Source organism: Nerophis lumbriciformis, linkage group LG29, assembly GCF_033978685.3.
Source record: "Nerophis lumbriciformis linkage group LG29, RoL_Nlum_v2.1, whole genome shotgun sequence".
NCBI lineage: Eukaryota > Metazoa > Chordata > Actinopteri > Syngnathiformes > Syngnathidae > Nerophis > Nerophis lumbriciformis.
Window position 1 is genome coordinate 33414895 of NC_084576.2, and position 12475 is coordinate 33427369.

The 12475-nt window shown below is 43.7% G+C and overlaps 1 protein-coding gene across 2 annotated transcripts in view; it reads left to right on the forward strand.

Moving 5' to 3' along the window:
* The window catches only part of LOC133571930 (serine/threonine-protein kinase PAK 2-like), a 73415-nt gene that overhangs the window by 28697 nt on the left and 32243 nt on the right, over nt 1-12475 (forward strand). For both annotated transcript variants that reach the window (XM_061924466.2, XM_061924467.2), the window contains exons 3-8: nt 794-900; nt 1063-1210; nt 1287-1303; nt 1374-1484; nt 9809-9920; nt 10001-10064. In XM_061924466.2, coding sequence (XP_061780450.1) covers nt 794-900; nt 1063-1210; nt 1287-1303; nt 1374-1484; nt 9809-9920; nt 10001-10064 — 559 coding nt within the window. The remainder of the gene's footprint in view (nt 1-793; nt 901-1062; nt 1211-1286; nt 1304-1373; nt 1485-9808; nt 9921-10000; nt 10065-12475) is intronic.

Sequence of the window (12475 nt, forward strand, 5' to 3'; positions counted from 1 at the left end):
TGTAATAGATGTCATATATCACATACAACAATGTAATAGATGTCATATATCACATACAACAACGTAATAGATGTCATATATCACATACAACAATGTAATAGATGTCATATATCACATACAACAATGTAATAGATGTCATATATCACATACAACAACGTAATAGATGTCATATATCACATACAACAACGTAATAGATGTCATATATCACATACAACAACGTAATACAACGTCTCTTATGTGATCATCTATTAAATTGTTGTATGTGATATATGACATCAATTACATTATTTTTTGTGATATATGACATCTATTACATTGTTGTATGTGATATATTAAAGTTAAAGTAGCAATGATTGTCACACACACACACACACACACACACACACACACTAGGTGTGGCGAAATTATTCTCTGCATTTGACCCATCACCCTTGATCACTCCCTGGGAGGTGAGGAGAGCAGTGAGCAGCAGCGGTGGCCGCGCCCGGGAATCATTTTTGGTGATTTAACCCCCAATTCCAAACCTTGATGCTGAGTGCCAAGCAGGGAGGTAATGGCTCCCATTTTTATAGTCTTTGGTATGACTCGGCCGGGGTTTGAACTTATATGACATCTATTACATTGTTGTATGTGATATATGACATCTATTACATTGTTGTATGTGATATATGACATCTATTACATTGTTGTATGTGACATATAACATCTATTACATTGTTGTATGTGACATATAACATCTATTACATCATTTTTGCAAAAGAGGGGAGCTATAATAAGTAAGATGGTCTTGCAGGAGGCCGGAAGAAGGACCGGGACAAGGACAGACCAGAGATCTCCTCCCCATCAGACTTTGAGCACACCATCCATGTGGGCTTTGACGCCGTCACCGGGGAGTTCACTGTGAGGAATAGTTTGTTCAAAAGTCTTCCTGCTATGCGGTCAAGCCTTTTCTATGCTCCGCCCCCTTGAAAGATGTATGAAGTGTCTGAGCTTTTCTTCTGCTCACTTCCACGCTGAAAGGCTCAACAAGCGGACTCTGAGCATAAGTTTGTGTGTGAGCAGGGCATGCCGGAGCAGTGGGCCCGCCTCCTTCAGACCTCCAACATCAGCAAATCGGAGCAGAAGCAGAATCCGCAGGCGGTTCTTGACATCCTCAAGTTCTACGACTCCACCAGCGGGAAGCAGAAGTACCTCAGTATCTCCGCCTCAGGTGGGTTTACCTCAGCGAGTCCACACTTCACGTGTCCGGAAGTCCCGCCTCACTCCTTTACCTCGTCTCCTTTCAGATAAAGATTGCCAGTCGGTGAGTCGTCCAACTCATTTCCTGCGCTCTCATTGGTCCACTTTCAAACACGCTTGTGAACCTGCTGCAGCTGGACAAGCAGAGCGCCAACAACTCGTCGCCCGGGAGGAAAGACGGCGACGACGATGACGACGACGCGCCGCCGCCAGTTGTGGCGCCCAGGCCGGAACACACCAAATCTGTGAGTTGTTATAAGATTGTGTCTTACTGTAATAGTAGTACTAGTGCAAAGGACTGTTTGTATTTGAAGTATTTGTTGTGTATCAACAAGAAAGGTTTAATAAATAATATTTTGTACTTATATATTTTAATGATAAATGTGAGTAAATAGTTTGTAGGCATTTTACGGGACAAAGGAACAATATTTGGTAAGTTAAATCAATACAAAATAGAGATGCGCGGATAGGCAATTATTTCATCCGCAACCGCATCAGAAAGTCGTCAACCATCCGCCATCCACCCGATGTAACATTTGATCAGAACCGCACCCGCCCGCACCCGCCCGTTGTTATATATCTAATATAGACGATGCAAGGCATTAGTGAGGTTATAAAGCTTTTGCCTGTTAAAGAAAGGAGACTGATCCAATGCAGCACAGACATTCGCGTGCCACGCTGTCACGACCCAGACGCACACCAGTGCGCAATCATATGGGAGCCGCGCTGAGCGCACCTCCAAGCGCGTCTCGCTGCCGGCGACGGCCGGGTATGGGCCCGACGCTCCAGCGCCATCCATTTTCAGGGCTAGTTGATTCGGCAGGTGGGTTGTTACACACTCCTTAGCGGGTTCCGACTTCCATGGCCACCGTCCTGCTGTCTATATCAACCAGGGTGAGCCCCACCCCTTTCGTGAGCGCACTGCGCGCGGAGTGACCCCTGTTACGAGCCCCCGGCCACGGGGGTGGCGGGCAGGTAAGCTGCTTACCTGCTGCGCGTGACGCCGGCCGCGGCGAAGGCGGACGAGGCGGGGTGTCGGTGCGGTGGGCGCGGTGGTGACCCTGGACGTGCGTCGGGCCCTTCTCGCGGATCGCCTCAGCTACGGCTCCCGGTGGGGCCCTCTCGGGGGAAGGGGCCTCGGTCCCGGACCCCGGCGAGGCCTCCCTTCTCCGCTCAGTAAAAGTGTCCATCTCTTTTTTTTTTTCTTCTTCTGTTGTGGCATATGCTGCAGGTGCCTGCTCGTTTTTCGTATGTGGGTAACAACATTTAACTATGTATATATATTTACCAATTGGTTTAACTGCCACCCGCCTGAATCTATTTAAAATCTAATTTTTTTTTATTTCAACTGCCCGACCCGACCCGACCCGCGGATAAAATCAAAACATTTTTTATTTCATCCGCCCGATCCGCGGATAATCCGCGGACTCCGCGGTTGTGCCCGCAAACCGCGCATCTCTAATACAAACCATGTGATTCATCCATCCATCCATCCATCCATCTTCTTCCGCTTATCCGAGGTCGGGTCGCGGGGGCAGCAGCCTAAGCAGGGAAGCCCAGACTTTCCTCTCCCCAGCCACTTCGTCCAGCTCTTCCCGTGGGATCCCGAGGCGTTCCCAGGCCAGCCGGGAGACATAGTCTTCCCAACGTGTCCTGGGTCTTCCCCGCGGCCTCCTACCGGTCGGACGTGCCCGAAACACCTTCCTAGGGAGGCGTTCGGGTGGCATCCTGACCAGATGCCCGAACCACCTCATCTGGCTCCTCTCCATGTGGAGGAGCAGCGGCTTTACTTTGAGCTCCCCCCGGATGGCAGAGCTTCTCACCCTATCTCTAAGGGAGAGCCCCGCCACCCGGCGGAGGAAACTCATTTCGGCCGCCTGTACCCGTGATCTTGTCCTTTCGGTCATAACCCAAAGCTCATGACCATAGGTGAGGATGGGAACGTAGATCGACCGGTAAATCGAGAGCTTTGCCTTCCGGCTCAGCTCCTTCTTCACCACAACGGATCGATACAGCGTCCGCATTACGGAAGACACCGCACCGATCCGCCTGTCGATCTCACGATCCACTCTTCCCTCACTCGTGAACAAGACTCCGAGGTACTTGAACTCCTCCACTTGAGGCAAGGTCTCCTCCTCAACCCGGAGATGGCACTCTACCCTTTTCCGGGCGAGAACCATGGACTCGGACTTGGAGGTGCTGATTCTCATCCCAGTCGCTTCACACTCGGCTGCGAACCGATCCAGTGAGAGCTGAAGATCCTGGCCAGATGAAGCCATCAGGACCACATCATCTGCAAAAAGCAGAGACCTAATCCTTCAGCCACCAAACCAGATCCCCTCAACGCCTTGACTGCGCCTAGAAATTCTGTCCATAAAAGTTATGAACAGAATGTGTGACAAAGGGCAGCCTTGGCGGAGTCCAACCCTCACTGGAAACGTGTCCGACTTACTGCCGGCAATGCGGACCAAGCTCTGACACTGATCATACAGGGAGCGGACTGCCACAATAAGACAGTCCGATACCCCATACTCTCTGAGCACTCCCCACAGGACCTCCCGAGGGACACGGTCAAATGCCTTCTCCAAGTCCACAAAGCACATGTAGACTGGTTGGGCAAACTCCCATGCACCCTCAAGGACCCTGCCGAGAGTATAGAGCTGGTCCACAGTTCCACGACCAGGACAAAAACCACACTGTTCCTCCTGAATCCAAGGTTCGACTATCCGGCGTAGCCTCCTCTCCAGTACACCTGAATAGACCTTACCGGGAAGGCTGAGGAGTGTGATCCCACGATAGTTGGAACACACCCTCCGGTTCCCCTTCTTAAAGAGAGGAACCACCACCCCGGTCTGCCAATCCAGAGGCACCGCCCCCCGATGTCCACGCGATGCTGCAGAGTCTTGTCAACCAAGACAGCCCCACAGCATCCAGAGCCTTAAGGAACTCCGGGCGGATCTCATCCACCCCTGGGGCCTTGCCACCGAGGAGCTTTTTAACTAATCCTTTCAAATACATTTGAATCATTATCAATAATTATTCTAGGACAATTATTTTTGGCAGACCAGAGCAGGACTCTCTGCACTCTAGAACTGAACACTACAGGAGGTTCTTTCTCCCAACATCCTTAGGATGTTTGATAGAAATTTGCCCAGCAAGGGCCCCTGATCATCTTCCAGACTTTGTAGTCTAGACTTATCTTTTTTACATGCATTTTACCTTTAATTTAGTCCTTGTATCTTTATTTTTGCCTGTTTTTTTATTGTTTTTATTCTCATTTTTTAATGTGTAATGTGCACGTGAGCTACGGGAGATACCTGAATTTCCCCACGTACAGTGGTGGTCAAAAGTGTACGAACACTTGTAAAGAACATCATGTCATGGCTGTCTTGACTTTACAATCATTTCTATTTTTTTGTGATGTAGTGATTGGAGCACATACTTGTTGGTCACAAAAAACATTCATGAAGTTTGCTTCTTTTATGAATTTATTATGGCTCTACTGAAAATGTGAGGGTCAAAAGTATACATACAGCAATGTTAATATTTGCTTACATGTCCCTTGGCAAGTTTACCTGCAATAAGGCGCTTTTGGTAGCCATCCACAAGCTTCTGCTTGACCACTTGACCACTAAATTGCTGCAGTTCAGCTAAATGTGTTGACATGGACTTGTTTCTTCAGCATTGTCCACACCTTTAAGTCAGGCCATTCTAAAACCTTCATTCTAGCCTGATTTAGCCATTCCTTCACCACTTTTGAGGTGTGTTTGGGGTCATTGTCCTGTTGGCCCAAGACCCAACCTCCGGGCTGATGATTTTAGCTTGTCCTGAACAATTTGGAGCTAATCCTCCTTTTTCATTGTGCCATTTAAAGCAGCAGTTCCATTGGCAGCAAAACAGGCCCAGAGCATAATACTACCACCACCATGCTTGACGGTAGGCATTGTGTTCCTGGGATTAAAGGCCTCACCTTTTCTCCTCCAAACATATTGCTGGGTATTGTGGCCAAACAGCTCCATATTTGTTTCATCTGACCACAGAACTGTCCTCCAGAAGGTCTTATCTTTGTCCATGTGATCAGCAGCAAACTTTAGATGAGCCTTAAGGTGTGGCTTCTGGAGCAAGGTCTTCCTTCTTGCGTGGTAGTCTTTCAGACTGTGGACACTGACACCTGTGTTCCAGCAGCTTCCAATTCATTGCAGACCTGCTTTTTTGTGGTTCTCGGTTGACTCTTCATCATCCTGACCAATTTTCTCTCAGCAGCAGGTGATAGCTTGCGTTTTCTTCCTGATCGTGGAAGTGACAAAACTGTGCCATGCACTATATACTTACAAACAACTGTCTGCACAGTTTCTCTTAGGACCTTAAGCTGCCTTGAAATGGCTCCAAGTGACTTTCCTGACTTGTTCAAGTCAATGATTAGTTTTTTCAGTTCCTTTGACTTTCCCATTGTGGCGTTTGTAACCGAGTCTAATGACTGCATCACATGAGCCCTATTTAAATGTGCCCAGAGAAGTCAACAATCATAATCACTCACATGAAGTTAAGAGACTATGAAGCTCATTTTATTTGATTGTAACTTTTCTACATCACCAACATTGATCATGTATGTTGCTGTATGTATACTTTTGACCCTCACATTTTCAGTAGAGCCATAATACATTCATAAAAGAAGCAAACTTTTTTTTAAAAAGTTTAAAAAAAAGTTTTAAAAAAGTTTAAAAAAGTTAAAAAAAGTTAAAAAAAAGTTTTAAAAAAGTTTTAAAAAAGTTTTAAAAAAGTTAAAAAAAAGTTAAAAAAAAGTTAAAAAAAGTTAAAAATATTAAAAAAAATTAAAAAAAATTAAAAATTTAAAAAAATAAAAACTTTTTTTTTTAAATTAATTTTTTTTTTTTTAAATTACAAAAATTAATTTTTTCTAAATTTTTTTAAAAAAAAATAAAAAAATTAAAAAAAATTAAAAAAAATTAAAAAAAATTAAAAAAAATTAAAAAAAATTAAAAAAAATTTAAAAAAAATTAAAAAAAAAAAAAAAAATTAAAAAATATATATATAAATAAATAAATAAATAAATAAATAAATAAATAAATAAAAATAATTAAAAAAAAAAAAAAATGTTTTAAGTTAAAACATGATTTTCAAGGTAAAAAAAAATTTTCAAGGTTAAAAATTTTTTTTCAAGGTAACATTTTTTTTCCAAGGTAAATGATTTTCAAGGTACAAAAAATTTTTCAAGGTAAATTTTTTTTTTCAAGGTAACTTTTTTTTTTCAAGGTAAAAAATGATTTTCAAGGTACAAAAAAATTTTCAAGGTCAAATTTTTTTTCCAAGGTCAATTTTTTTTTCAAGGTAAAAAATGATTTTCAAGGTACAAAAAATTTTTCAAGGTCAATTTTTTTTTTCAAGGTCAAATTTTTTTTTCAAGGTAAAAAATGATTTTCAAGGTACAAAAAAATTTTCAAGGTCAAATTTTTTTTTCAAGGTAAAAAATTGTTTTCAAGGTAAACAATTATTTTCAAGGTACAAAAAAATTTTCAAGGCCAAATTTTTTTTTCAAGGTAAATTTTTTTTTTCAAGGTAAAAAATGATTTTCAAGGTACCAAAAAATTTTCAAGGTAAAATTTTTTTTTCAAGGTAAATTTTTTTTTTCAAGGTAAAAAATGATTTTCAAAGTACACAATATTTTTTGTAAAAACTGTTTTTTGTGAGCAACAAGTATGTGCTCCAATCACAAAAAAATAAGAGTTGTAGAAATGATTGTAAAGTCAAGACAGCCATGACATGATGTTCTTTACAAGTGTATGTACTAGAGATGCGCGGATAGGCAAATATTTCATCCGCAACCGCATCAGAAAGTCGTCAACCATCCGCCATCCACCCGATGTAACATTTGATCAGAACTGCATCCGCCCGCCATCCGCCCGGTATATCTAATATAGACGCTGCAAGGCATTAGTGAGGCACCTGCCAACTACTCCGGTTTTCCCGTAATTCGTACGGTTTTCATCAACCTATTCCGGGTTACGGGTGCAGTGATAAAATATACGGTTTTTCATTAATTAAAAAAAAAAAAGGGTGAAAACTACGCGAATTGCACCTTGTGCAGACAAGATTTTTCGATCGGACACGGAGGAATTAGCGATGTAAAAGACCACGTTGGGACAAAAAAAACACAAGTCTAATGCCGTTGCTAGCGATACAAGTGGAAAACTTTCAACGTTTTTCGTCGCCCAAACAGATTCTTTGGATGTGATAAATGCCGAAGTTTTATTTACGGAGGCAATAATTGAGCATGGACTTCCAATCGCACTGGCTGATCACATGGGACAGTTAAATGTTTGTAATGCAACCTTTAAAAATCATTACGCGGTGATCGCGGTCCCAAAAATAAACTTTTCTTGCATGATAATGTCCAGAAAAATTCGCTTTATATTACTATAGAGTCCTTTTAACGAATGAGTTTGATGGTTTATCACAAACCTTAAATGAAAGAAGTCCTTTCTTCTCCTGCACCATGCATGCGCTTTGGCCTTGCCTCGTGTTTGGTGCGCAATCCTGTCGCACGACATACTGTTAAAAGTGTTTATACTATTTATGCTTTCAAGTCCAAGTTGAAGAAATCTTGTTAAATGTTGACAGCATAACTACCAAAATACAGAAGTATGTCCTTAATATTTTTGCAGTGCTATTTCTGTTGAAAAGTTCAAATGATTACATTAGAGATGTGATGTGCCACTTTTCAAGTGTCTGATGGCTTCAATTAATTTTCATTCATTTTTCATATTTTGAATTCTTTTGAAAGGCTTACAAAAAAACTACATTTGAATTGTAATTCCATGCTATTGACAGGACTATTAATTTTAATGAAGTTAGCTTACCATGTTTACAGTATGATAATTGTGATAGAAATGTGAATTTTAGGCACAGAATATTTTTTACAATTGAACAAGGCAGTAGATTATACAAGCTTGGACAGAAAGTTAATAATGACACCAATTTTTTTTTTAATGGAATTGTTTAGTACTGTTTTACCATTTGTTTACTGTAAAAAGTGTTTATACTTTCAATTAACAAATTGAAGTCTTGTGAAAGGTTGACAGGATAACTGGCATTAACTGTCAAAATAATTTCAAACTATTGAAGTTAGCTTACAGAATAAACATGTCAATCAACCCATATGATTTTTGCTGTAATATTTTTGTTTTGAAAAGTCACTGTGACTGATAGAAAAGTGATGGTTTTAGCAACATTTGAACCTGTCTGAATGCTAATAATCATTTTGCGTCGGGGGGCGAAGCCCTGAACCCTCCACCAGGACTTTGTCCTGGACCTACCGGGGCCTGCGGCCCTTGGACCCTGGCTACTAGGTTTTTCGGATTTCAAAAGTTGGCAGGTATGGTGAGGTTATAAAGCTTTTGCCTGTTAAAGAAAGGAGACTGATCCAATGCAGCACAGTCTTTCGCGTGCCACGCTGTCACGACCCAGACGCACACCAGTGCGCAATCATATGGGAGCCGCGCTGAGCGCACCTCCAAGCGCGTCTCGCTGCCGGCGACGGCCAGGTATGGGCCCACGCTCCAGCGCCATCCATTTTCAGGGCTAGTTGATTTGGCAGGTGGGTTGTTACACACTCCTTAGCGGGTTCCGACTTCCATGGCCACCGTCCTGCTCTCTATATAAACCAGGGTGAGCCCCACCCCTTTCGTGAGCGCACTGCGCGCGGAGTGACCCCTGTTACGCGCCCCCGGCAACAGGGGTGGCGGGCAGGTAAGCTGCGCGGGCGGAGCGCGCGGAGTGACCCATGTTACGAGCCCCCGGCCACGGGGGTGGCGGGCAGGTAAGCTGCTTACCTGCTGCGCGTGACGCCGGCCGCGGCGAAGGCGGACGAGGCGGGGTGTCGGTGCGGTGGGCGCGGTGGTGACCCTGGACGTGCGTCGGGCCCTTCTCGCGGATCGCCTCAGCTACGGCTCCCGGTGGGGCCCTCTCGGGGAAGGGGCCTCGGTCCCGGACCCCGGCGAGGCGTCCCTTCTCCGCTCCGTAAAAGTGTCCATCTCTTTTCTTTTTTTTTCTTCTGTTGTGGCATATGCTGCAGGTGCCTGCTCGTTTTTCGTATGTGGGTAACAACATTTAACTATGTATATATATTTACCAATTGGTTTAACTGCCACCCGCAAAAAAAAAAAAAAAAAAAAAAAATCTAATTAATCCGCCCGACCCGACCCGCACGCGGATAAAATCTTATTTTTTAAAATTTCATCCGCCCGATCCGCGGATAATCCGCGGACTCCGCGGTTGTGCCCGCAAACCGCGCATCTCTAGTACGTACACTTTTGACCACCACTGTATATATCTGTCTTTCTATTTGAATTTATATATTTATGTCTTTACTTATATATTTATGTCTTTATACTTACTATATATTGATTATTAACAAAATTAGTCACGTTATTTTTGACACTTTTGTATTCCTTCCTTCTTTTCCTTGTTTTATTTGGACTTTTTTTTTTTTGGCTAAGAGTTGCATTGAAGAGTCCTTCAAATACCAAACTTTTGAGTTCCGTCTGACAAGGTTTACACGAGGTCGGTCATCGAGCCGCTGCCGCCTCCGGAGGGCGACGCAGCCTCCAGACAGAAGAAGAAGGGAGGCAAGATGACGGATGAGGAGATCATGGAGAAACTCAGTAAGCCTCGCTGACGCCCTCTTGGAATATTTCAGTTAAGATAATCCTGATGAATGTCGTTTCTTCTGTCGGTGTTTAAGGAACTATCGTCAGCATCGGAGATCCCAAGAAGAAGTACACGCGATACGAGAAGATCGGGCAAGGGTAAGACGCAGACTTGACCTCATCAACTGATTAAAATCTGTGGACATACACTATATTGCCAAAAGTATTTGGCCACCTGCCTTGACTCACATATGGACCTGAAGTGCCATCCCATTCCTAACCCATAGGGGTCAATATGACCTTTTGCAGCTATTACAGCTTCAACTCTTCTGGGAAGGCTGTCCACAAGGTTGCGGAGTGTCTTTATAGGAATTTTCCACCATTCTTCCAAAAGCACATTGGTGAGGTCACACACTGAAGGCCTGGCTCTCAGTCTCCCTTCGAATTCATCCCAAAGGTGTTCTATCGGGTTCAGGTCAGGACTCTGTGCAGGCCAGTCAAGTTCATCCACACCAGACTCCATGTCTTTATGGACCTTGCTTTATCAGTCATGTTAGAAGAGGAAGGAATTGTCCAACATGTTTTGGTATCCTGGAGCATTCAAAGTTCCTCTCACTGGAACTAAGAGGCCGGGGCCAAGCTCAACTCCTGAAAAAACAACCCCACACCATAATTCCTTCTCCACCAAATTTCACACTCGGCACAATGCGGTCCGAAATGTAGCGTTCTCCTGGCAACCTCCAAACCCAGACTGGTCCATCAGATTGCCAGATGGAAAAGTGTGATTCATCAGTCCAGCTCTAGAGTCCAGTGGTGATGTCCTTTACACCACTGCATCCCACGCTTTGCATTGGACTTGGTGATGTATGGCTTAGACCAGTGGTTCTCAACCTTTTTTCAGTGATGTACCCCCCTGTGAATTTTTTTTTTAATTCAAGTACCCCCTAATCAGAGCAAAGCATTTTTGGTTGAAAAAAAAAAGATAAAGAAGTAAAATACAGCACTATGTCATCCGTTTCTGATTTATTAAATTGTATAACAGTGCAAAAATATTGCTCATTTGTAGTGGTCTTTCTTGAACTATTTGGAAAAAAAGATAGGTTTTCATTTATATTTATAAAAGGATTTTTGAATTGTTGCTATTTTTAGGATATTTTGAAAAAAATACCTTCAAGTACCCCCAGGGGTACACATACCCCCATTTGAGAACCACTGGTTTAGACACAGCTGCTCGGCCATGGAAACCCATTCCATGAAGCTCACTGCGTACTGTACGTGGGCTAATTGGAAGGCGACATGAAGTTTGGAGCTCTGTAGCAAGTGACTGCAGAAAGTCTTTGCACTATGCTGACCTCTCTGTCAGGTTTACGTGGCCTACCACTTGGTTGCTGTTGTTCCCAAACTCTTCACTTTTCTTATAATAAAGTTGACTTTGGAATATTTAGGAGCATACTTGCTAACCCTCCCGGATTTTCCGGGAGACTCCCGAAATTCAGCGCCTCTCCCGAAAACCTCCCGGGACAAATTTTCTCCCGAAAATCTCCCGAAATTCGTGGCGGAGCTGGAGGCCACGCCCCCTCCAGGTTTATTGTTAGCGTGGCAACAACACACACCAACAGCAGTCACCTTTTCGTCTACCGTAAAGCAGTTCGTCTGCCGTAAACAGCAATGTTGTGACACTCTTAAACAGGACAATACTGCCATCTACTGGACATGCATATGTGACAATAACATCTACGGCTTTTAGAGAGTGCAGTGCACAACTGCGCACGCAACAAGGAGACGAAGCGGAATGCATCATCAGAGAGGGTGTTCAGCATGGTTAGAAAAATAGTGACAGAGAATAGAACAAGGATGGACAATTCAACCCTTAACTCAACAATGAGTAGATGAGTGTTATGTGTGTGTATATATAGTCAAGTATTTCATATATATATATATATATAAGAAATACTTTCAGTGAATTCTAGCTATATATGTATATATATATATATATATATATATATATATATATATATATATATATATATTAGAGATGCGCGGTTTGCGGGCACAACCGCGGAGTCCGCGGATCGGGCGGATGAAATTAAAAAAAATTCGATTTTATCCGCGGGTCGGGTCGGGTCGGGCGGTTGAAATAAAAAAAAATTAGATTTTAAATAGATTCAGGCGGGTGGCAGTTAAACCAATTGGGAAATATATATACATAGTTAAATGTTGTTACCCACATACGAAAAACGAGCAGGCACCTGCTGCATATGCCACAACAGAAGAAGAAAAAAAAAAGAGATGGACACTTTTACGGAGCGGAGAAGGGAGGCCTCGCCGGGGTCCGGGACCGAGGCCCCTTCCCCCGAGAGGGCCCCACCGGGAGCCGTAGCTGAGGTGATCCGCGAGAAGGGCCCGACGCACGTCCAGGGTCACCACCGTGCCCACCGCACCGACACCCCGCCTCGTCCGCCTTCGCCGCGGCCGGCGTCACGCGCAGCAGGTAAGCAGCTAACCTGCCCGCCACCCCCGTGGCCGGGGGCTCGTAACAGGGGTCACTCCGCATGCTCCGCCCGCGCAGC